General features: G+C 39.5%; 1 protein-coding gene across 1 annotated transcript in view; it reads left to right on the plus strand.

The window, feature by feature from the left end:
* The first annotated feature begins 8,529 nt into the window (after positions 1–8,529).
* PHEX (phosphate regulating endopeptidase X-linked) overlaps positions 8,530–24,532 on the plus strand; it is a 153,833-nt gene continuing 137,830 nt past the window's right edge. The window contains exons 1-3 of the mRNA XM_072994286.2: positions 8,530–9,431; positions 15,348–15,416; positions 18,589–18,750. Of these exons, the coding sequence (XP_072850387.2) occupies positions 9,308–9,431; positions 15,348–15,416; positions 18,589–18,750 (355 nt within the window). The 5' untranslated portion in view covers positions 8,530–9,307. The remainder of the gene's footprint in view (positions 9,432–15,347; positions 15,417–18,588; positions 18,751–24,532) is intronic.

Here is a 24,532-nt window from a genome sequence, read left to right on the forward strand (position 1 = left end):
AAAACCTAACAGGTAATTTGTATATGTTCCTGTCACTACATGGAAAATACGCACTTGAAGTAGATTATTTATTTATTTATTTATTTAATTTGTATGCTGCCCACACTACCCAAAGGTCTCTGAGCAGAGATTATGTGATTGGTAGCAGAAGATGAAGAACATGTATTTTCTCTGCAAAAACAAGATTAATAACTGACTGTCATACAGACCATAAACTGTTAATATAAAAAATTATAGTAAAGCTGAACAGCACTAACATAGTGCTAAACATGATTCAAAGAATATTCCAGAAGAATTTAAAGAGTGTATACCGTTTCCCTGAAAATAAGACCTAACCTGAAAATAAGCCCTAGTATGATTTTTCAGGATGCTCATAATATAAGCCATACCCAAAAATAAGTCCTAGTTAAGTGAAAGCCCACCCTCCACCATTGTGCAGCCAGCAGAAGAAGATGACATGACTGTACAGTGGTGCCTCGCACAACGATGTTAATTGGTTAAAAAAAAAAACACCGTTCTGTGAAACATCGTTCTGTGAAACATCATTTCCCATAGGAATGCATTGAAAACCGGTTAATCCGTTCCAATTGGAACGGATTGCCATCCTTCAGCGAAAATCTCCATAGGAAACATTGTTGAGGGAAACGCGGTTCCCCAATTGAAATGCATTGAAGCTGACTCAATGCGTTTGAATGGGTTTGCGAAGTCCCTTTTCGCTCCTGTAAAAGTGCCTTAAACTGTTTGAAAAGTCTTCTAAATGCTTGCAATCGTTAGCCCACCTCCTGAAACCTATGCAAACTTAATTTGGTGTTGTTCTGAGTCTTCATTAATTTTTGGTGATTTTTTGTTTTCTCCATTGAAAGCCATTGGACGGACTGTTTAAGGCACTTTTACAGGAGCGAAAAGGGACATCGGAAAGGGCTCTTTGATCTCCGTTTCCCTGCTTTAGAAGCTCTTTCCGATGTCCCTTTTTGCTACTGTAAAAGTGCCTTAAACTGTTTGAAACCTGTTTTAAATGCTTGGCATCGATAGTCCAGCTTGTGAAATGTATGTAAACTTAATTTGGTGTTGTTCTGAGGCGTCCTTAATTTTTGGTGATTTTTTGTTTTCTCCATTGAGTCCAATGGCTTTCAATGGAGAAAACAAAAAATCACCAAAAATTTACAAAGACTCAGAACAACACCAAATTAAGTTTGCATAGGTTTCAGGAGGTGGGCTAATTATTGCAAGCATTTAAAACACTTTTCAAACAGTTTAAGGCACTTTTACAGGAGCGAAAAGGGACTTCGTTGTGCGAAAATTCCCCATAGGAAACATCGTTGTGTGAGGCGGCAAATTTTTCAGAAGAAGCCATCGTTGTGTGAATTTATCATCGTGTGAGGCACTCGTGCGAGGCACCACTGCATTTGAATAAATGTAGATTATTATACATGAAGAAAATAAAGCATCCCCTGAAATAAGCCCTACTGCGGGATTTTTTTTGGGGGGGGAGCAAAAATTAATATAATACCCTGTCTTATTTGGGGGAAAACATGGTATTAGTTTTATTATTGCCTTATTAAAGTTAGTTTAACAAGAACCAGAACAACTGAATTGAAACCACATACTGTACATTATAAAGGAGGAAAGTAAAAAGTATTCCATTGTCAAAGAAAAAGAAAGGACTTGAGGGATAACTGATGAAACTCTTAAACTGTTAATATCTGACGAGAAGTGGACAGAAGGAGACAGAAATGGGAAGCATATTGTGTGGTCAGAATCCTAAATGCAACTTCTTAACTTGTATGTAGGGACAATTGCATTAATCATTTCAAATAAGCAGAAAACAACAAATGAAGAACAAAATCTCTTCCATAGTGTTCTATCCAGTTGGTGACAGTTGCTGTTAATCTGCTCAGTTGGTTGCTAATAAAAATGCAGTAAAAAAAAGCTGTATACATGTGTTTGATTTCTAGGAACTGTAAACTGTTGAAAGCTTGATCTTTTATTGTTTTATTAAAGTTTTTACTTGGAAGCTAAACCTCTGAGGTTTTTTGAGCCAATTCAGTCTGTTTGACAGATTGGTCAACTTTTTCTATGACACTCCAAGAAAGCAAAAAGGTTTTCAAATGTAAGTAAGTAATGATTTTTATCCTTTCTCCCACAAATGTCTCAGAATGTGTTGCTGAGATTATATGTGCTGGTTAATAAGAAAGGGGTGGACTCTGAGGAACTTGAAGCTATTCTCCTCTGTGTATCTGTGTACAGTACTTCTACTGTGTAGCAATTTTTCTTTTACCAGAAATTAAGAACTCTGCAACAAATAGCATAGAGACAGGGAAGTGGTGCTAATATATCACTTTCTATGAAGAGGGCCTGCCAACATTTTGGACGAGTAGGACTCAAGGACGAGTGAATTTCAGCCTTTATGAGGCTTAAGATTCTCAGCAGTTGTTAGTCTTACATGGTTAACATTTCCCTGGCCATTGTCAGAATGAGACATGGAAAGGATCTTCCTGTATAAGGCCCCTTCTTTTGCCCACACTGAGTTCAGTCTCTAAACATGACAGGACAAACCACCTGCTTGAATTTAGGATCACCTGAATTCCAGTCTTCACTTTTACCGCACCTCAAACATTTTGGAATTTTAGTTTAACTGCAGCTTCAACATCTAAGATGATTTTAGGTCTTTTTGCTTGCTTATTTCCTCCCAGTCAGACTGTATAGTCTCCCAACTGACAAGGGGTCCCAGAGGGTTGAAAACAGCATTTTTATGACATTTTAGTGACCAACAAAAGACCATTACTAGTTTATTACTAATTTTCTGCGTTTTCTGAAGTGTGCGGCTAAACTTTTAAGGGCCTAGTTTCTGGCCCTCCCCTGTTGAAAACACTCTGAGAAATGCTCTTTCTCAGTGCATGTTAATAATTTGTCGTTGTGAAACAGCCAATGTAGTTCAGATGCCACACCAGAGATGTCATCTTCTGCTGCTTGAATAAAGGACTACAGTGGACCTTCGACTTACAGACGGCTCTACTTACAGACTTTTCAAGTTACAGACTTCTCTGGCCACAAAATTTAGGTTCGACTTGCAGCCAGAGAATCGACCTACAGACCAGGAAAAAAAACCCAAAATGGAACAAAAACGGCCGGTTACGGGATTAATCTGTTTTCAATGCATTGTAGGTCAATGGAGACTCGATCTACAGACTTTTCGACCTGCAGCCACCGTTCCAATACAGATTAATTCCGTAAGTAGAGGGTCCACTGTACGAAGCGCAGTGGTAGCTAATGGAGAATAGTCACCTCTTTTAATAAGTGTTCAGTTCTAGCATACCTCTTTGTTTGAGATTTTAAGAAGCTGTATAAAAGTGCTGAACTGTGTAGCACAGAAGAAATTCTGCTGTACATAAGTGGTTACAGTTCACTTTATAAGATTCCTGTTGACATTTATCTCCTTTCAGCCTGGGCAACCTGCCAAGTATAATAGTCTGCACCATTGCACTCTAAATGGCGTCCACCACAGAAGCTGCTCTGTTCGATTCCTCCCTCAGGTTTTTGTGCCTCTACTTCAACTTGTTGACCCATATTTAAAAATTCTGGCTGAAAGGCACACATCTGTGTCTCTCTGCGTCACATTAGGTAGAAGACATCAGGAAACCATTTCTACTACAGAAATAAGCTGATCACCATTTGAGCCTTTGGGGTTTATTTTGACAAGTTCTTTTTAGGAGGAGAAAAACATAGTCCCAGCAAAACGGGGATTGTTCTGCAAAGTTAAAGCGAAGGCCAAGATGGCTAAAGTCTTATATTCTAATTTGCGGTCGGGGGGCTGTCTTTTGCTGTCAAGTTAGCTGTACATTTTCTGCACAGATCTCCAAGTGATGCATTGAACACTAGTTTTTATTATGTTCAAGAGGTGACACAAATACTGTATAACATGGCAGTTTCCTTACCTTGGCAGAGTAGATTCCTAAGGCAGAGGTTGACTCAGACTAGTTAGTGACATGTTATTTTGTTCCAGTTTTCTACTTGAGAATTAAGAATAAGGGAGCAGTTGTAAATGTGCGTGGAAAGGAATGTGTCAAATTTAATGGGCAATGTTAAAATGCTACTTGCACACTTGCAGCACTTCCCGTTTGATTGCAACTCCCAGGAAGGTGCCTTGCCAACTACAAATAAGGATGTGAAATACTGAGCAGCCTATGTGGGCCGAAGCATTTTGCTCCCAGTGGCAGTCTCTTTGATTGTAATATTAACCTCCAGCTGGCATTCGAGAGTCCTTGGAAAAACTGATTTTCATGTCCTAAGAAACATTTTCGGGAGCTGTCAGAGGCTGCTTCAGCATGCTGGCACAGTCAGTTTGTTCATATTTTATTAATAATCTCCCTGTCTTTCATCTCCAGATATCTCTAACATACTTGACAAACAAGGGGTCATAAGAGCATAACTGACACCGGTTGGGAGTATATGAGGCCTTCTTATGCTGAGACTGGAAATACGTTCATGGTTCCAGTATTTCTCACATCTGGGTGGAAGTTCTGTAGGCGTTCCCTCATAGCTCAATGGCATGTCTGCATGGGACGATAGCAGTGACAACTTTTGCTGTTCCGTTCGTTTGTGGTTGCTTCCAAAATTAGCCTCAGCATAGGTGAAACAACACTGAACTTTTTTGAGGCACAAAACAAACTTGTTGATATGCAAGAGGGCAGCTAATTTTGAAACATGAAAAAGCTATTTTTTGGGCTGCAGCTCCCAGAATTTCTCAGACACCTCTGGTCATAGTATTGGGGGTTTGGGGGAGTGGTACAGACAACTATTGTACATTCACATACATTACCCACTGAGGGCTCTTTCAGACGGAGCACTTGTCCCTCTTCTGGTTTGTGCTGAAGAAGCATAAAATTCACAGGGATTACATCAAGACCAATGTTCTCTCTAAGCTGCACAGACTTGCCTAAAGTTCTGTTGGGGTTGAGCATGGACAGCTGGCAGCTGGTTTCTTTGCTTCCCATTTCAAATTAAGCCCTGTCTGCCCTCCCCCTCCCAGTGGAGCGAGGTTCCCACACAGTGGGACAGAAACTTAGCAGGAATGTTGATCAAGTATTCTCTTTAAAATCCATTTCTGTTTAAGAAATCATCTTTTTAAGAAATAATATAAGAAATGTCTAAGAAATCCTCTCCTCTGTTGGAGCCTGCCCCCCTCTAACTCTGAGATGGTTGTTAATGGAAAACTTCAGATGGTTCTCACTGCAGACATCAGTGTCAAATGGAAATGCCATAATGCCCATCTATTCCAAAACACTCCCCACCGCAAAATAGTACTAAAAATAAAACATTTTTTCAAAAGGGACAAAAAAGAATGAAAAGTCACTGAAAAAGCACTGCCCAAAATCTAGTACTGTACATTGCAACTACAGTAGGCCCACTGAACCAATGGAACTTACAGAAGAGTTGACTCATCAAATCTGCACTGATTCAATGGGTCTACTCATGACTTACTACTGGATTTCAGGCGCTGTATTGACAGAAACAAGGGGAATGTCATACGGATGGTGTGAAATGGCAGTGAAGTTTTTTTTAATGCTTAAATAAAAACTCTGTGTAGAAGTGCAACAATACAGCCAGCAGTGGTGCATAAATACATCAAAGATTTCAGTACTGAATCAGCATCAGCATCAGCAGCATGATATGGAGAGTCACTTGTGAGGACTTAGGATGGCCCTTTTGCAATAGAACCAAATTCAATCATGGAAAATGGCAAAATGGCTACCCCTTGCCCTCAAAGAAGCATAGTCTTGAAAAAAAAATTTCATCTTATGGAATCAACATCTGATTGTGAAGAAGAAGATGTGAAAGCAAGCCATTTTACTAGAGTTCTCTTTCAAAAAGAAACTGGGGCAGAGAGATTTCCATTTCATAACTGCAGTAAGGAACAGAACAAATAGGTTGAGACAAGAATAGTTCTTGCGATAGGATTTAAGGGTGATACAAAATGCAAGGTCAGCCACCCACTGTGAGCCATACAGCCAATGGAGCACTGCAAAGCAAATAAATAGGTTGGAAGCTATTTGGAGAATATCTTTTTAAAACCATCCTTTTCAGCTCAAGGCTCTGGGAGAGTAGGTGACCGTGTCAGATGGTGGCATGCGCAAAGTTTAGCTTTGAGCCAAGGTTGAGCTCTGCAACTTTCTTTCAATGCCAGGGCTCAGCTGCAGGCTATTTGGTTAGCTTAAAAAAAACACACACACACATTTGTGTATTACTGCCTTTCCTCTGAAGTGTTCAAGGCAGCTGAGGACAGGGACAAACCCATAAAATTAGCAATTTAAATCTGACCTTGTAGTAAAACTTAAAACAGCAGCAGAAAACGACAGAACAGAATGTATCAGTGAGAAAAGATACGCAATCATGCTGGAGATAATTCTGAGCAAAGGGTCTCTGCCATTCTCTTGCCACTCAAGCTTAGCACAGCCTTCTCTTCTAACATCTGAGATTAGGGATTTATAATACATTAGGAGATAGATCAGAGGTGTGTATTTGAAATAAACAAATCTACAGTCTTCCCTTTTTTAAAGAAATGAGATGTGATAATTTTGTTAATGACAAACCTTGCTTTCCTTAGGCTTCATGTGGCAGGAGAGAACACTGTATTATGTGCTGACCTTTCATCCAACCTGGATCACTACAATGGCTGAAATCCTTTTGCACAGTTATGCAAACGGCATCACTTTTAGACATGAATGGTCATAAGTTAATAAATCTCTGTAGGTGTTCTCCGTTGCATGCCAAGCCATGCAACTCATTATGCAACAGGTTATGTCTATAGAGATTTCTGAATTTCATGGCAGTTCACTACCATATGTCATACTGTGCATCGCTTCAAGGTTTAGGTATCCAGCTGCAGAGCCAGAGGTTCAGAGTTTAATTTCCAACCTTGCCTCCTGGGAGAAGAGCCATCCTGTGTGTATATATATACATATGTAATATATGATTATACATATGATAGCTTTTCGGAAAATGTTGAGTCTTTAGAATTTTAGAAATAAACGAGTAAGGCACAAGAATGAACAAGAAAGTATAATAACAATAAGAACTGCTGGATAGTTCGGTGGTTTAGGTGTCTAGCCGTGGAGCAAGAGGTTATGAATTCAATTCCTGACTGTGCCACTTTGACAGGGACTGGATTTAATGATCCATAGGGTCCCTTCCAGCTCTGCAATTTTTGGAGTTGTGATTGTGGAAGTGGTACTTGATTTAACATAGTGTGTGGTTGTCTTCTGTGTCTGGTCCAGCTGACACTGTTTCTGCAAATGTTTATCAAGTGACTGTAGTAAATGCTAAACATGGTTATTTAACTTACTGGGCATTTGGCGTAATCCAGAACACTGGTCTGTTCTGAATTCTGCACTAATCATACTCATGTTTTTCCTGAGGTTTAAATGATGTACCTCTTATTTTGTTTCAGACCATTGTTTTTCGTGAGTCCCCAGGGGTTTTTTTTTCATCTTCACAAAATTATTCATTCATTCTACTTTGTTATGGGAGACAGTTTAACTCTGTGGTACTTTTCAAGAATTTCAATATTATTGCAGGATGAGCACAAGGAAGCAACAGCTGGCGCAGCACACAGGCCTTTCTCTTAGTTCAACATCTTCACAGGTGCATTTGGTGGGGACATGGGAGAAGGCCTTCTTTGTTGCTGCTTCCAGACTTTGGAACTCCCTCCCACAGGAAGCCAGGCTTGCCCAATAGCAACCAGGCAAAGACCTTTCTCTTCATGCAAGGTTTCCCTCAGTGACTGGCTGCCTGTGTGGGATTTTTAAATGGCTTGTAGTGCCCTGGAGCTTTGAATGTGTTTGTAGTATTGCTTTTGTTTACCACTTCAGAGTGGTATTTGTTTGATCCTTGTGATTATTAGTATACTTATTGTTTTTAGTTTTAAACATTGTCTTTTAATGATGTAAGCCGCCTTTGTAGACTTTTTTCCCCAAAAAAAAGAGTATTAAACGTAGTCTTATAATGATGTAAGCTGCTGCCTTGGATCCTTTTTAAGGACAATGGTAGGGTAAAAACTTAGAAAGAAAGAAAGAAAGAAAGAAAGAAAGAAAGAAAGAAAGAAAGAAAGAAAGAAAGAAAGAAAGAAAGAAAGAAAGAAAGAAAGAAAGAAAGAAAGAAAGAAAGAAAGAAAGAAAGGAGCAGATAAGAGATTTAGCAGCACACCACTCCCGTTCAGGACATCATTCCTGGTAAATCCCTCAAAATTTCCATCAGGAAACAACAGAAAGCAAAGAGGTATGAATGCCCGGTCAGCGAGCATCCTCCATGATTCAGAAACTACTTTTAGATTTATTTTTTGAAAAAAAATATGAAATCCTAGTTTACCACTCATCTACCCAGGGCCTTCATCAGAGAACACAGTTCCTTTATGTATCCTTGTTGTCTGGAGAAGGGTAGCTCATCTCAGCTTCTCAGAATAGAACACTATGTTTGGACAGCGCTCAGGAAAGCACCACAAACACTAAAATATAACGTGCTCATATGGGTTCCTTTTTTACACACACACACACACACACACACACACACACACAGAGAGAGAGAGAGAGAGAGAGAGAGAGAAACCCTTCTGTAGGCTGTTTTAATAACTGCTTAGCCTTCACATAACACATGACTCTTCTGTTTGGAACTTGGTGTTGTACACAAACCTCCCAAAATAAAACCCAGTGAGACATCCCAACAGCTCCTCAGAGGCTTTAAAAGAAGACTTGCCCTCAGAGAGAATGCTGTTCTCAGAGAAGAAAAATGGTGCAGCTGGACTAAAAATGAGTCGTGGTCAGCCGATAATTAGCTCTCTTAAATAAGTGCAAGAAAACATGCCTGTCAGTGTAGTCCCTGCAAAAACTTTGTCAGAACTCCAGTTTTTGATTAGAAGAATTGATTCATTTTTATTTCTATTGAGTGGAAGTTGGAATAGTGAAACCAGCTGTTTGGGCCACATTGTGAAATTGTTTGTCCTGAACTGCTGATATATAAAAAAAGTGATCTGCTTGCACACAGCAAGAGCTATAAATTAAGTTGTTGCTACGAGTCTCTCCAAATCCTGGTCAGAGAAGAAACTGAAGACAGCCTTTCATGCCGCTTCCTTAGCCAGCCGTTTGGGAATGAGCGGGGGCCTTGGGAATGGGTTCTAACAGTCGCATGGGCTGTACCCAATAAGAGAAATCGGAGAAGGACATTCATGGACGGGTCCTCTCTGTGAATGAATAGTAACAAAGAGCAGTAGGAAGAAAAGCAGGTTTCTTTCAGCAGCTTTTGCAAATCCAGCCTGATGGAAGTTGAGGCAGCAGGGAGCTCAATGCCAGCCAACAAGAGAGCAGCTAGCAGACCTCTCCAGATAGCCCTTGGTGTGTTTGCGAGTACCACGGTCGTGCTTGGCACTGCACTTTTCTTGGGTAAGTTTCAACATTTCGCATTAGCATAAGCACACCTTTTGGAAAGCTCTTCAAAGGCCTGGCATTGCCCACTTGGATGTTTGGTTAACTCTGCTGATCACAGTGTAATGTTCCCTTCCCCGCAGGCTCTGACAAGCTGAAAGTAGCAGTGACATTTTGCTGCACCTTTGGGTCTTAGCAGAATTATGATGACAAAAGCTTTAATGCATAACAATCCACTTTTTCAGATGCATGGTGTAATATAAGAGACTGGTGGATTTCTACTCCCTCCTACTAAATCTGGTGCTTTTCTGTGTAAAAGGTTTTCCCACAGGTGGCCGTTATAGCCTGTTGCAGCAAAATTACATAGAGTTTTGTGAGATCTTTAAGAGGAATATATTTATTACAGTGTGAACCTTTATTGATAACAATTCACTTCTTCAAAAGTTGCATTGGTGGAAGATATTGCCTCCATGACAAAGATGACATTAAGCCTTAAAGTTTCTGCCCTGCTATTCTAGGACTCTTGTGAAGATTATGATGCTAGATTAACAATGCAATCAGATGCATGTTTACACAGAAGTAAGCCCCACTGAGTTCACTTCCAGGAAAATGAGTATAGTGCAGCTTCAGTTAACTATGTAAAGATCGAGCAAGATAAAATGTGTATTCATTTATAATTCACCTTTCAAATTGAAAGTATCTATGGCAAGATGAAAAGCAGCATAAAGTTTATAAAATTTATTTTAGCAATATATGATACATCCTGATTTAGTAGCAATATTAATTGGAACAGTAGCAAAAGGAAGAAGAAGTAATTGCCTAAATCCAAATAGGGTGTACTTGGCTTGATCACTGAAAATCAGTAAGACAAAATGTTTATGAATAGGACTGTGCACTAGATTCTTGTAAATAACAAATTCCAGATTATTAGTTTGATTCAGACCAATTTGTTGTAAGTCCAGATTGAAGTGGAATGGCCAGATTTTCTCCCCCCCCCCCAAAAAAAAACATTTTAAATTATTAAAATTTTTTAAAAGCAAAATTTTAAAGTGTCTAGTATGGTTAACTGTCTGAAATTTAGCATATTTACCCCAAATTTCATTTACATTAGCACAAAACCCAAAAATGTTATAGCCATTTCCAATGCAAGTCAAATTGATTCAGGTATGGGGCAAATTGAATGGGATGGGGCATGAATTATTCCAGACCAAAGCAAGATATGGGCTGGATTGGGGACCTGCACATAACCCTTATTATTAACATGTCATTAAGAAGAAAAGTGACCAATAACCTATGTCTCTCCAAGAGCATTAATGTAAAGAGCTCACTCTGGTATGCACATTCCATTCAAGTTTTATTGTAATTCTGGATGCCCAAATGTTCTGCAGCTGATTTGGTAGTATGTAAGTCCGCATTTCTAATAATGAAAATATTGCCATTTGGGCTACAGAGTCTTGAGGGGAGGTGGAATCTCATGCTCTAATATGTTAATCAGAGGTAAAGCAGTAGAGATGTAGATTTCCCTTCCAAAACATCTGGATGCAACTGAGCATACTTTGTGTAGAAATATTGCGCCATGGGATTCCTTATTAATGGTCAAAATCTTATTGCTTAGCACAGTAAATCACCCTGGAGTAGGCCCATTCAATCAATGGAGATTTAGTGAGTAAACCCCTCCATATGTTCCATTGATTCAAATGGGCCTAAATCAGGATGTATCATATACTGCTAAAATAAATTTTATAAACTTTATGCTGCTTTTCATCTTGCCATAGATACTTTCAATTTGAAAGGTGAATTATAAATGAATACACATTTTATCTTGCTCGATCTTTACATAGTTAACTGAAACTGCACTATACTCATTTTCCTGGAAGTGAACTCAGTGGGGCTTACTTCTGTGTAAGGTAAAAGGTAAAGGTAAAGGTTCCCCTTGACAATTTTTTGTCCAGTCATGTCCGACTCTAGGGGGCGGCGCTCATCCCACTCTTCAAGCCATAGAGCCAGCGTTTTGTCCGAAGACAATCTTTCCGTGGTCACATGGCCAGTGTGATTTAGACACGGAACGCTGTTTACTTTCCCACCGAGGTGGTCCCTATTTATCTACTCGCATTTGCATGCTTTCGAACCGCTAGGTTGGCGGGAGCTGGGACAAGCGACGGGTGCTCATTCCGTTGCATGGATTCGATCTTACGACTGCCGGATCTTCTGACCCTGCAGCACAGGCTTCTGCGGTTTAGCCCATTGTGACTTGCTCAACTGGAGATGATTTATTATATTCCCCTTGATTAAATTGGCCCATTCAACCGTGATTTGCTTTGCTAAGCAACGAGATTTGGGCTAATATCTACGTACCAAATAATTTTTCAAAAATGTATTGTCCAAGATGTCAGATATATTAAGGTATCACAGTGACATTATCTACCAATTTATGCTCATTTCAGAACTATATCATCTGTCTAGGGAAACCTGGAACAAAGAAGGTAAAGATTGCTTGAAGAATCCTCAGTGTTTTCATTGCCTGGATCAGGTACTTTAGGGAGGTCAAGGAAACTAATCCACAATCAGCTCTAAATTTGTAGCATAGATATGTAATGCTAAGGTGTGTATTAGAAATAGGTGCCTATCCTTGTATAGTGACCTAGGAAACTATCCCTATTTGTCTTAGGAAAAGGTATTATTTTCATTCATTTACAGAATGATAAGTTTGAAAGTTACTTTCAAGATCACTCCTATTGGTAAACTTCTAACAGATTATTTCAGTCCCTATTCTTACGTTATACATACTCCACACCCAAGAAATCACAATCATGACTAAGGCTGTGCAATCCTGTACCAGTTTACCTGGGAATAAAACCTCACTGGACTCAATCAGATGTACATCTCTGTCCAGATAGATATAGGGTTGCATTGTAAACCTATGCAAAAGCAGTATTTTTGTCTATATACATATATTTTGCATAATTTAATCTTTAAACAAAATTAACAAAGGTTCTAAGATGAACTCCTGGAGCTACTCAATTATAATGATTCTAACATCCATTCTGCTGAAAATGATTTGTTCCCAAATGTTACCCAATACAGTGGAAAGAAATATTTTGTTATTATGTGTTATAGTACTTAAGAATTAACTCAAGAGCATTGATGGATCGAATACATGATTTTAACGTAGTATATCGTGCAGAAAGTGACCATCTACCTTTGTTTTTAAAGATCTATTTTAATAATTTTAATGTGTTTGCGGACCTTGCTCCTATAATACCCATTGCAGCCGACACAAGAGGGGCCCGCATTAAGTGGTCAGAAGAATTGGATGCATCTATGAGAGAGCTGCTGTTTTCAGAGCCTTATTTATTGCCTATTATTTAGCTTGCTCTTTTTTCTTTTCTCCCTTTTTTAAAACCAATACTAAGTTGATAAGAAAATGGCATAAAAATTTGGAAAAAAATCCAGTCAAAAGGTCTCTAAAATGTCCCTAAAATAACTGGCAAGGGTATAAGGTAAAGGTAAAGGTTCCCCTTGACAATTTGTCTAATCATGTCTAACTCTAGGGTGCAGTGCTCATCCCTGTTTCCAAGCCGTAGAGCCAGTGTTTTGTCCGAAGACAGTTTCCGTGGTCACGTGGCCAGCGCAACTAGACACAGAACAATGTTACCTTCCCACCGTTGTACCTATTTATCTACTCACATTTGCATGCTTTCGAACTGCTAGGTTGGCAGGAGCTGGGAGAAGGTATAAGGAAAATGTTATTCATTACACACTCACACAGGAAGGCACTAAATGTGACAGCCATTGCTCTGCACTGCATTACTTCTGAAATGTAAGTTTGTCTTCCCTCATTGCCTAAAAAGTAACTTGCTGTAGATAACTAGCTGCCACACAAACTTCTGGTTCTGCTTTTTGAGCTTACTGCTGCAAATATATACCTACAAGTTTCTTCATGGTCATGACTTTTGGTTAAAAGCAATTATTTTCATGCATCAATTTCTCATGAGACCCCCAAGAGAGCTGAGGGCATTGCTTGGATAATAGAAACATGCCTGGTTTTTAGTGATGTGTTTTATCAATCTGGGGAAAAATACAATAAAACTAGACAGGATGAATAAGCAGCAAACTGGATATTGCATGCATTTAAAAACATTTTTTATTAGAAAGCATTCTCCAGAGGTTGCAGTTCTGAGTGATGGAGGAAGAGGTTCTTAAACCTTTTACAGCTGGATGTTTTCCCACTCAGAATAATTTACCTGAAGACATTTTATTTCTACATTGTTCCATAGTCATTAATGCAAATGCCCTTCTGTAAAGGGTCAAGCTCCTTGTTGCCCATAGCTGCTTTCCTAGTTCCTAAACTCAGTTTAGCCATGCTAACTCTCTTATTTGTCTTAATTTTTTTACCCCATCCTGATTCCAAAAGCTCAGGATTCAGATGCATATAATATATATTAAATGTCAATACATACAAAAAGTTGAACAAGTACAATCTTTATATTTAAAAATGACATTAAAAAGCCCTGTTCATCCCTCCTTAACCATTACATTCCCAGCAGAATATGAGGCTCTTTCAGTGTTCCCTAACATTAAGCTTGTATGTTCTCAGAACCACTTCATGAATTACAAAATTTTGTGTTTACATTGTCTCTGTCTTATCACATACAACCAAGTCGGTGCACTGTACTTGGAAATTATATGGTTAATTTCAAGTCCTTTTGGCATACATACTTAGTGTTCTCTGTATTTGGGAAAACAGAGCTTGTGCTCATTAAAGTGTATGCCTCAAGCAGATTGTGGAAATGTTAGTTTTAAAACTACAACACTTAGAACTCCTAGCCCACTATAGCCAGTAGATATACTGGAGGGGAGATTTCAGGAATTGTAGTCCAAGGCTGCTCTGGGAAATGGCAACTGTGTAAATTTGCCCATGACCCTTACACAGTGAGGTCTCATTTCCTTGGTTTTAGTGAGTACCAATGGCCTCTTCCCTGATCCTGCCACCCTTCTCATCAGATCCACCATGTTTGGATCCTGAGGGCTAATCATCAGGCCTTTCAACATCTGATCTACCCAGGGTCCCATAACCCTGACGGAATCTCCCTGTTGCTTTATCTGTCAAATTACACATAGCTGAAGGCTATAGGACGTAACTGCATTGCTGTCCCTCCTATATCTCCTCTCATAGCTCAGCCCTTAAATTCCTAATAGTGTTCTATTTCAGGAATGAGCAATTTGTGACCCTTCAGATGTTGCTGGACTGCAACTCCCATCTGCTTTAGCCAGCATAGCCAATGGTGAGGAATTGTAGGAGTTGTAGTCCAATACTTGGAAAGCCAGAAGTTGCATCACCCTCTTCTGTTGGGTGCTGTTCCTTCCTTTTCTCCCTGCTTTCTGAATTTCTATTTGTTGTATGAGCCTTTGTCTGGAAAAAGAGACAAGATGCCAGGTAAACATGCTAATTCTGTTGCTGCAGTATGTTGACTAGTAATCTGATTCTGGGTTTACCCACCTATTATGTTGGTGGTACAGTTGCTCCTGAATAGCTCAATAATTAGGGTGCAGCTACTTGTTCTGTTTGGCGCACATTCTTTTGGTTTTCTTGATGACAGCCAAATATACTGGAAGTGTAACTTGGGAGGTAAACAAATATCTCTTGCCTAAGCACCTGTACATGGAAGATGACCTGTATTAAAGAAGTTTCTATTGTATACAGTTCAGCAATCTGTAAGATACTGTAAAATGCTCATGAGTTCTGCCTTTCCCTCCAGTTATGGACTAGTATGGGTTTCTCTGTTTGCTTATTTGTTTGTTTGTTTGCTTGCTTGTTTTAGAAATGCAAATTTCTGAAATATTCCATAGTCACAGAGGTTCTGATGATTTGGAATCAAGGAAATAAATTTGTCCAGAATCAGTGATCTGTTTATTTTTTCTTTCTTTTTCCAGTTAGCCAAGGGCATATAAAACTTCCTTCTAAGCAACAATATTGCTTGACTCCGGAATGTGTTGAAGCTGGTGAGTAATGTATATTCTTTCTTGTATTTACAGTATGTTTTCTGGAGTTCAGTAAGCAGCCTTATAAACTCTAGCATACTTGGAAGATCACAATCTAAGACACCTTAATGTTAAATTCAATTATTCAAAAATTTTCAGATTTATGAATGTGGGATATTGTACAGTACTTCTGTAGTTATGATTAAGATGTTTATAGTTGGTGGAGTGATTTGTCTGGTTAATTCCAATAACGAACGAGATTCTGGCATGCTAGCTATGATTCAAATCACCAGGAAATGGCTCAATGATGCTGCAGAATATCTTGCCCACATTGCCAGTAGGAAAAAAGAATGTCGAGATTTACCTAGTAAAGGGCAGCTTGTATGTTAATAACATCAATGGCAGCTTAAGATGGTCTATTGTGGTCACTACCATTCACAAAGTGATGCCAAGGAAGAAAATATCCCAGAAGCGGACTCCTTTTTTCATCAGTTAACCATTTCTCACCCAAACACAAATGAATTGTCAGGGCTGGTTTTCAACATGTGTGAATGGTAGTCGGTTTGCAAGAGCAGAGCAGAGCTGTCAATGATAGGACATTCCAGAAGTCATTAACTCATATAGTCACCACACATCAGAAGTCACTTGATGATTCATAGCATCTTTTGAGGATTTTTTAAAATTACCAAACAATTGTATTCTGACAAGATGGCAGGAATGGTTGAGACTATGACAGGATATAGACACCAAAGCTTTGTTAACATTGAATAAGACAATCAGCAGTCACAAAGGAAAAAAAACCAGTAACTTCACAGCTTAAAAGAGTGAGCACTGAACATTTGTCTTCTGGTGTTTTTAAAATATCTTTTAAAATATTTTTGCAACCAGACACAGAATACCTTTGCAAGGTTATTGGGCCATTGAAGGAGTTAACAAGGTTATTGGGCCATTGAAGGAGTTAAAAATCCAATTGGGATTTGATTGGGTTCAAAAGATCAGATTGCCCCAGATCTGGAGATGATTTCCCCTTTGAAAACTTGTGGGGGGGGCTGGTCTCAGAAATCCTGAGAGAATGTTTACTGAAAGAAGTCAGGGCTGGGACAAACGTAACTGTTATGTGCTTTTGTAATGCAAAAATACTTTGAATATGCCTTACAAAATAGCATCCTAATTTCCAGGAGATTAATGGCAAAATGTCTCCCTTTCTGGAGGACAATTACTTTTTACTGTCTTTACTTTCTTTAAAGCAAAGTCATTTCTTTCTTTCTTTCTTTCTTTCTTTCTTTCTTTCTTTCTTTCTTTCTTTCTTTCTTTCTTTCTTTCTTTCTTTCTTTCTTTCTTTCTTTCTTTCTTTCTTTCTTTCTTTCTCTCTCTCTCTCTCTCTCTCTCTCTCTATCTATCTATCTATCTATCTATCTATCTGCCTTTCTTTCTTTCTTTCTTTCTTTCTTTCTTTCTTTCTTTCTTTCTTTCTTTCTTTCTTTCTTTCTTTCTTTCTTTCTTTCTTTCTTTCTTTCTTTCTTTCTTCCTTCCTTCCTTCCTTCCTTCCTTCCTTCCTTCCTTCCTTCCTTCCTTCCTTCCTTCCTTCCTGGTCTCTGGGTGACTTACAACAAATGAAACTTACAACAAATGCAAAAGATAAAAAGATAAAACAATTAAAATACAATTAAAAATACAGTACTCTGAAAATTGCCATCAGGACCCACAGTTGATATTATTTCAATTAAAAATCTTTTGACTCCATCCATAATAGCTGTGAACTTCTATTTACCTATAATTCTCCATTAGCCATACAATACTGTATATTGTATTATCTTCCTGGCAAGCCTGTACTATAACAAATTCACTGTTTTTCCTATTTCAAAAGGCTTCTTTTGAGTACCACTATTTAAGTGCCTGCAGCCTGGAATCTTTTCAAATAAAAAAGTGGGCGAGCCCAACCATTCTTTTTCAAGATAACCAAGATCACTTCCCCCTCCCAATTTATATGAGCTATTTTAAATCTGGGGATTTTTAGGGTTGCCTGTTTCTGAAGGGAGACAATTTTATTTTTACAAAATCATAACCTGAAAGCCAGTTGCCCAACCTTCACTAGATTCAGCACAGAGAAAGAGCAGAGTGTCTGCTATACCTGTGCTAAATTTGGTGCTGATCCAAAGTCTGGTTTCAAAGTTATAATTTTTTGTTTGGGCTTCCCATTTTTATAATTGCCTTTGTAGAGTATTGATTTGCACAAGAACATAGCCGCTGGAATGCAGTTGTCTTGCCTCCATAAAAATATTAGAATGTCACAATGAAAGAGCTCGTTAAGTATATGCACCTAATTTCAGGTGATCTCTAAAATGCATCAAACGTGTTATATATGCTATATGTTCCCAAACTGAGTGTTACATATTCTTGGCAAAATTTGCAATATAAGATATTGGAGGAGTCAAAGTGAAGGGGATGGTAATGAGACTGTTTCCTGGATATGTAATTCCTTGCATCCATTAAGAGAAGCAAGCAAGAGAACATATCCACCTAATAGACAAGCAACTTTCTGGTTGGACATAGTTCACAGAACCACCCTCTTGCAACATTGTACTAATAGAGGGCAGATGAGTAAAAGTTTACTCATAAATGCACCCTATGTTTCGGTTTTATGCTTGTTAAAAGTTTACTTTGGTTTCTCTGTTGTGAGGTATGCAATTTATAAGATTGTAACCTAACAACGCTGGAAGAAAAGAAAAAAATAAGAGTGGAGAGCATATTCTTGGATGGGGTGGCCAAATTGTAGCCTTCTAGATGTTGGAGTACAATACCCATCAACTCTCACCATTGGCTATGGTAGCTGAGGCTGATGGGAATTGTAGTCCAAAAGTGTCTTGAGAGGCAAAAGTTGCCTACCTCTCCAGTAGGGTCTTGGAAGACAAGGGTGAGGGTGAGGTTTGCAAGTGGTTAAAAGGTGATCATGGTTAAAGAAGGTTTTGAGTTTGTGTGTTTTAAAATAGGAGAGCTGGGTGGCATGTTTTATCACAAGTAGGAAAGATACCAGAGGAGATGCACATGCTGTCATTGGGTAGAGTGTGGAGAGAAACAAAAGCAGAATGATAACCAGAAATCAGGAAAGAATTTGCGTGTCTTTAATCCCATGACAAATCACAGCTTTTCCTATACCAGAGATGTTTCATTTAATGTTATCAAATCTTTTCAGCTGCTGCTATCAAAAGCAAACTCAATACCTCCGTGGATCCCTGCGATAATTTCTTCCGGTTTGCTTGTGAGGGATGGATAGAGAATAATCCAATTCCTGAAGACTCATCAAGTTACGGAGTCTACCCTTGGCTGAGACATAATGTGGACCTCAAGCTGAAAGGTTGGTGGGTCCTTGCTGTAAACCTCAAAACTTTGTAACAGTATAGCATTGCTTGATAAAGAACATTTCAAGTCCAAAAATATTACTTTGTAGTGTACAAGTCCCAGAATCCACCAGTTAGCCATGCATCTGTGGTGCCTAATGGTGCACATGAGGACAGTGCCTCAGTCTCTTTTTCATTACTTGGTTATCAAGGAAATTTCATGTGGGGGGAGGGGGAAGGAATAAAACATTATGGCAGGCTATTCAATAAAAGAACAGAACAATCAACCAAAAATTCACCATAAAATTCTTTATATCAAAAATAACTACATGACGTTAGGCTGTGGGCTGTTGATCTATGCTCTGTTTTCAAAAGGTAGAAACCATTTTTCTGTGGTTCATTGAAGTTTAAGTTTAGATTTTTTTTAAAAAATGCCATTTTAATGTGTCTGCCAAGATCCGAGTCGCCTCTGGACATGTATTAAAAATAATTCCCTCTGGGCAGATTGTTTAAAAAAATCATTTCCACTGTGATGTTTCTTTAGTCCAGAGTACTATTTTTATGTAGCCAAAAGGGATTCTCATTTACCGTGAGAGGTAACCTTAGCCTTGGGGGAGACCGATACATGGAGCAGCAAATGAAAATTATTGGTGTGTGTGTGTGTGTGTGTGTGTGTGTGTGTGTGTGTGTGTGTGTGTGTGTATGGCATGCCCCTTGCGTGTTCCCACATTATTTCACTAACCTAAGAACCACACCATGTTCCCTTTTACGCTGCCACCAGTTGATCTCTGTCAACAATAATTACTTAGAAAGATTGAGGTGGATACTGCATGTAAATTATTACAAAATAGGTTTATTGGATACACTTTACATAAATAGGTTCCTAAAAGACTTTAAACTATTCAGTAGATTCGTACTAACTTATTTCACATGTAACTCTCTCTAAGTTCCACACTCTCAACTGCCTCCCTTAACTCCTCACAGACTAACTCTCCTCTCTGACTCTCTAACTGGCTTCTCACTTTAGACTTCCCTTGACTATCTAATGGGAGAACTCCTCTTATCTGCCACACCCCTCCCTTCTAGTTTGGCTCCGCCTCCCAACAACTTCCATTGGTGCATGCAAATACCCTCATAATATATGCAAAGGCAGGGGAATGACTAAAGGGGGACTAAGGACTCCCCTCCTTTGCTCCATAAGCAAGCTCAGCCACCATGAAATGCTAACGTGCTGTGGGGAGTGGGTGGGAAATAGAGAGATTGGGAAGTTATGTCTCTTTCAGCTCTGCAGTTCTTAGATTATTATTGTAAGAAAAATGGATATAAGGATACTTTGAATCTATCTATGACTGAGCAAGAGCTCTGGCATCCCATTATGCGTGGTATCAGTTTGCCATTATATTTATTGGTCTCAGAAGTAACTCTCCAAGGTTTGGAAAAATGGCAACTGGATAGGAAGGGGTGAGAGAAGGCACACTGTGGAAGAAGACACAGTTGACCCAGCAGGAACAACAACAAAACTGAACACTACATAAATCATGGACATTTGTGTAGTTCTTCATGGTTCATATAGATACCTGAATTCAGTTTTTCTGGGAGCATAGGTTTTCATAGCTTAAAGCCATGGGTTCACTATTCTGAGACAATTACTGCTTTTAACTGAGATGATGAAATCCTATAAGCAAGGTGATTTGAAAACTAAGTTTTGTGCACTCTTAAATTATTTTGAAGTTATTTATTTGAATGGCAGATGAAAACTGGTGGTTTTTTTTTTTTTGCTTCCTTGGTGTTGGATTCATGAAAAGAGAAGGCTGATGGGTTTTGTGATGATCACCAGATAATTAGGATAGCAAATGGTCTCTTAGAGATAGAGGTTATAGAAGCAAGCCACACACACAGGGATGTCTGCCAGCAGTGCTCCTGGTGGGCAACTAGTAGAAAAGGCAAAATAACACCAAATGGGTTCCCAATGAACTCTGCCCTGCCCCCAGGAGGACTGTGCTTTTATTAACCTTACAAGCTTACAGATAGTGGACAGTATACAGATTGGTTACAGAGTTCAGATAGGACAATGATTACATCGTGCCATTATAACTGGCCTAAGGAAAGGCTCTTTGCAAGCTCTCTAGCACCTATGAGAAAGAAGAAGAACGGTGGGCAGTCATGCCACTCAGAAGCAGCCGTGATGTCATCCAGGAAGGTTTGCCCTCTACTGTAGATTAAGCCAACAGTTTAGCAACCTTGGGAATGGCACCCCCACACCTTGGCAGTCTGGCAAAAAGGAAGTTGTTTAGGTGTGTCATTCCCCTTAAATTACCCGTCACCATGAGAACTCTCTTGGGAAATGTACATGTATCTGGTGAAATAATAGTGTGGGGTGGAAGTGTGTAGGAAGGGAGATATTTTAATCCAAATGTTCTCCCTCTATGTTGGATTCTACTGCAAAACCATCTCAATAGGTTGTTACTCAGTCCCACACAGGAAGACTTTTAGACATCAATGCCAGGTTTTATAAGGGACCATGAAATTCAGAGACAGAACAAAGGAGATTGAACAAGAGGGTACAGTAATAACATAGTAAAAGAGCTTTATCTTGGTGCATTGTTCACACAGGCACATAGGACTCTTATTCTGAGTTAGACCACAGCATCAAGATCAGTACATGCTGTCAACTCTGACTTGCAGCTCTGGGTTCCCAAGGATTTGGCCAGGAGTCTTTCCTAGCCCTCCCTAGAGATGCCAGGGATCAAATCAACAATCTGTTGCCAGCACGTTGAGGTCAAAGAGGCGACAAGATTTCTTCCCCTCCCATCAAATGCCCCTTTGCATATAAAAAGTGCACTCCTCCCTCTCATATTATCTGTGAAGTGGACCAATGGACAGGAAGTTAGTACATATGGGTGCCCAAAAATTTCTAGTTTGTCCTTGAAATATTATGCTGTGGCAGAATGTCCATGCACCACCTTAATTCTGCCGTTACCTATATTTTAATAAATGTGATGCAGACTATATAGAGGATTGCTTTGTATAAATCTTTACTAGGCTAGAGTCCTAAACATGTTAAATAAAAGTACATTGTCTTGATATTGGCAGGAGATATTTCTATGTAAAATATACTGTAGGTTCTTAATTTTCTTCTAAATTGCTCTCTGTCAGTGCACATGGGAATGAAAGCTTGCAACTTTTATGGACAACCATGTCTAAGACTAGATATACAGTATATCACAGAAGCAAATACACCCCCTCACATTTCATAAATATTTTAGTATATTTTTTCATCTGACAACACTGAAGAAATGACAGTGTAAATGTGCTGTCCCCTCAAAATAATGCAACACACAGCCATTAATGTCTAAACTTCTGGCAACAAAAGTGAGTACACCCCTAAGTGACAACGTCCAAATTGGTACAAAGTGTCAATATTTCGTGTGGCCACCATTATTTTCCAGCAATGCCTTGACCCTCTTGGGCATAGAGTTCACCAGAGTTTCACAGATTGTCACTGGAGTCTTCTTCCACTCCAAGATGACATCACAGAGCTGGTGAATGTTAGAGACCTTGAGCACCTCCACCATCCATTTCAGGATGCCCCACAGATGCTCAATAGGGTTCGGGTCTGCAGACATGTTTGGCCAGTCCATCACCTTTACCCTCAGCTTCTTTAGCAAGGCAGTGGTCATTTTGGAGTGTGTTTGGGGTCGTTATCATGTTGGAATACTGTCCTGCAGCCCAGTCTCCAAAGGGAGGGGACCATACTCTGCTTCAGTATCTCACAGTACATGTTGGCATTCATGGTTCCCTCAATGAACTGTAGCTCCCCAGTACCAGTAGCACTCATGCAGCCCTAGACCATGACACTCCCACCACCATGTTTGACTGTAGGCACAACACACTTGTCTTTGTGCTCCTCAGCTGGTTGCCGCCACACCATCTAAAGCAAATAAGTGTATCTTGGTCTCACTGGACCACAGGACATGGTTCCAGAAATCCATGCCCTTAGTCTGCTTGCCTTGTGCATCATCTTCAGAAGAGGATGACAGCCCTGGAGACCAATTTGATGCAGTGTGCGGCGTATGGTCTGAGCACTGACAGGTTGACCCCACCCCTTCAACATTTGCAGCAATGCTGACAGCACTCATACATCTATTTCCCAAAGCCAGCCTCTGGATATGATGCTGAGCATGGGCACTCAGCTTCTTTGGTCGACCATGGCAAGGCCTGTTCTGAGTGCAACCTGTCCTGTTAAACCGCTGTATGGCCACCATGCTGCAGCTCAATTTCATGGTTTTGGCAATCTTTTTATAGCCTAGACCATCTTTATGTAGAGCAACAATTCGTTTTTTCAGATCCTCAGATAGTTTATTACCATGGGGTACCATGTGGAACTTCCAGTGACTAGTCTGAGAGACTGAGAGTGATAACACATGCTCCCCCTTCACACCTGAGATTTGTGACACTAACGGGTCTCATGACACCAGGGAGGGAAAATGGCTACTTGGGCCCCATTTGGACATTGTCACTTAGGGGTGTACTCACTTTTGTTGCCAGCGGTTTAGACATTAATGGCTGTGTGTTGCGTTCTTTTGAGGGGACTGCGCATTTACACTGTTATGCAAGCTGTATACTCACTGCTTTACATTGCAGCCAAGTGTCATTTCTTCAGTGTTGTCACATGAAAAGATACACTAAAATATTTATGAAATGTGAGTGGGTGTACTCACTTCTGCGATATACTGTATTGTCCGGAATAAACACTAGCAGCTAGACGAGGTTCTGGTCTTGAACTGGAGATCTGGGGTAAATGGGTTTATCTTTTAGCTTCACGATCAAGATCACTACATACATCACAGAGATCCTGTGGGGTGATTTGAACTCTAATTTCTACCATTTTCGTGAATCCCAGAGGCTATTTGGAGCCCATGAAGCTCCCCACAAGAGTGATCTGGACATGTTGCAATGGAAGTGAAGAAATAAAAGTGCAAGTAGCTTGCTTCTTTGGTTTTCTGTTGCTTCTGAACCTCTCCTCCAGGAATGCTCTATGTATGCAGAGAATTTTAATCCTGGAAATGACAGGGAAATTCCTGCTTTTATGGAACATTTATGAGACCTTGTTCAGCACACCACATCCCTGCAAATTTTTAAACTGTTGCCCATTATTAACTGCCTTCTTGCAACATCTCTTTCACATTCAAGAAAGCCATGCATATTTAAACGATGACATATGCATTGGCAAGAAAGCTTCTTTTTTAAGTTTTTTATAGCTCTTTGGGGACACAGAAATAAAAAATGAACTTAGGAATATGAGAAGTGAGGGGTGCCAAGATTTCTTCTACCGTGAATTAGTTCTATGGCTGCAGTCAGATGCTTATATGTATATTTTAACTTTTGTTGATTGGCCTAACTCCATATCTGCCTCAGGCCATAGTCCTATGCATACTATAAAGCCCCTAGGAATTTATTTAATTCTGCATAAATCTGTGGCAGGTTATAAGGTGAGAAACTATTACCACCAGTCAACCTCTATTTATACCTGACTTGTGTTTTGAACTCTCGGCCTTCATTTCAAACAGTTACATCGGACTATATTGTGTACACATTGCACGCTGGCTGGAAAGAAGCAAAACCAATCGATGGTAGCACTGCAACTGTTTCACTTACAGCTTATGTGCTTTCAGACCACAGCCCTGTTTTAAATACAGGAAGGTAATGATCCATGCCCAGAGGTGTTCGCACTCTTCTATCCATTCTATTCAAGAAAGCCAATATAGTAGATAAAATGTGTCATATAATTCTAAAATA

This window comes from Pogona vitticeps, chromosome 3, assembly GCF_051106095.1.
Source record: "Pogona vitticeps strain Pit_001003342236 chromosome 3, PviZW2.1, whole genome shotgun sequence".
In the NCBI taxonomy this organism is placed as follows: Eukaryota; Metazoa; Chordata; class Lepidosauria; order Squamata; family Agamidae; genus Pogona; species Pogona vitticeps.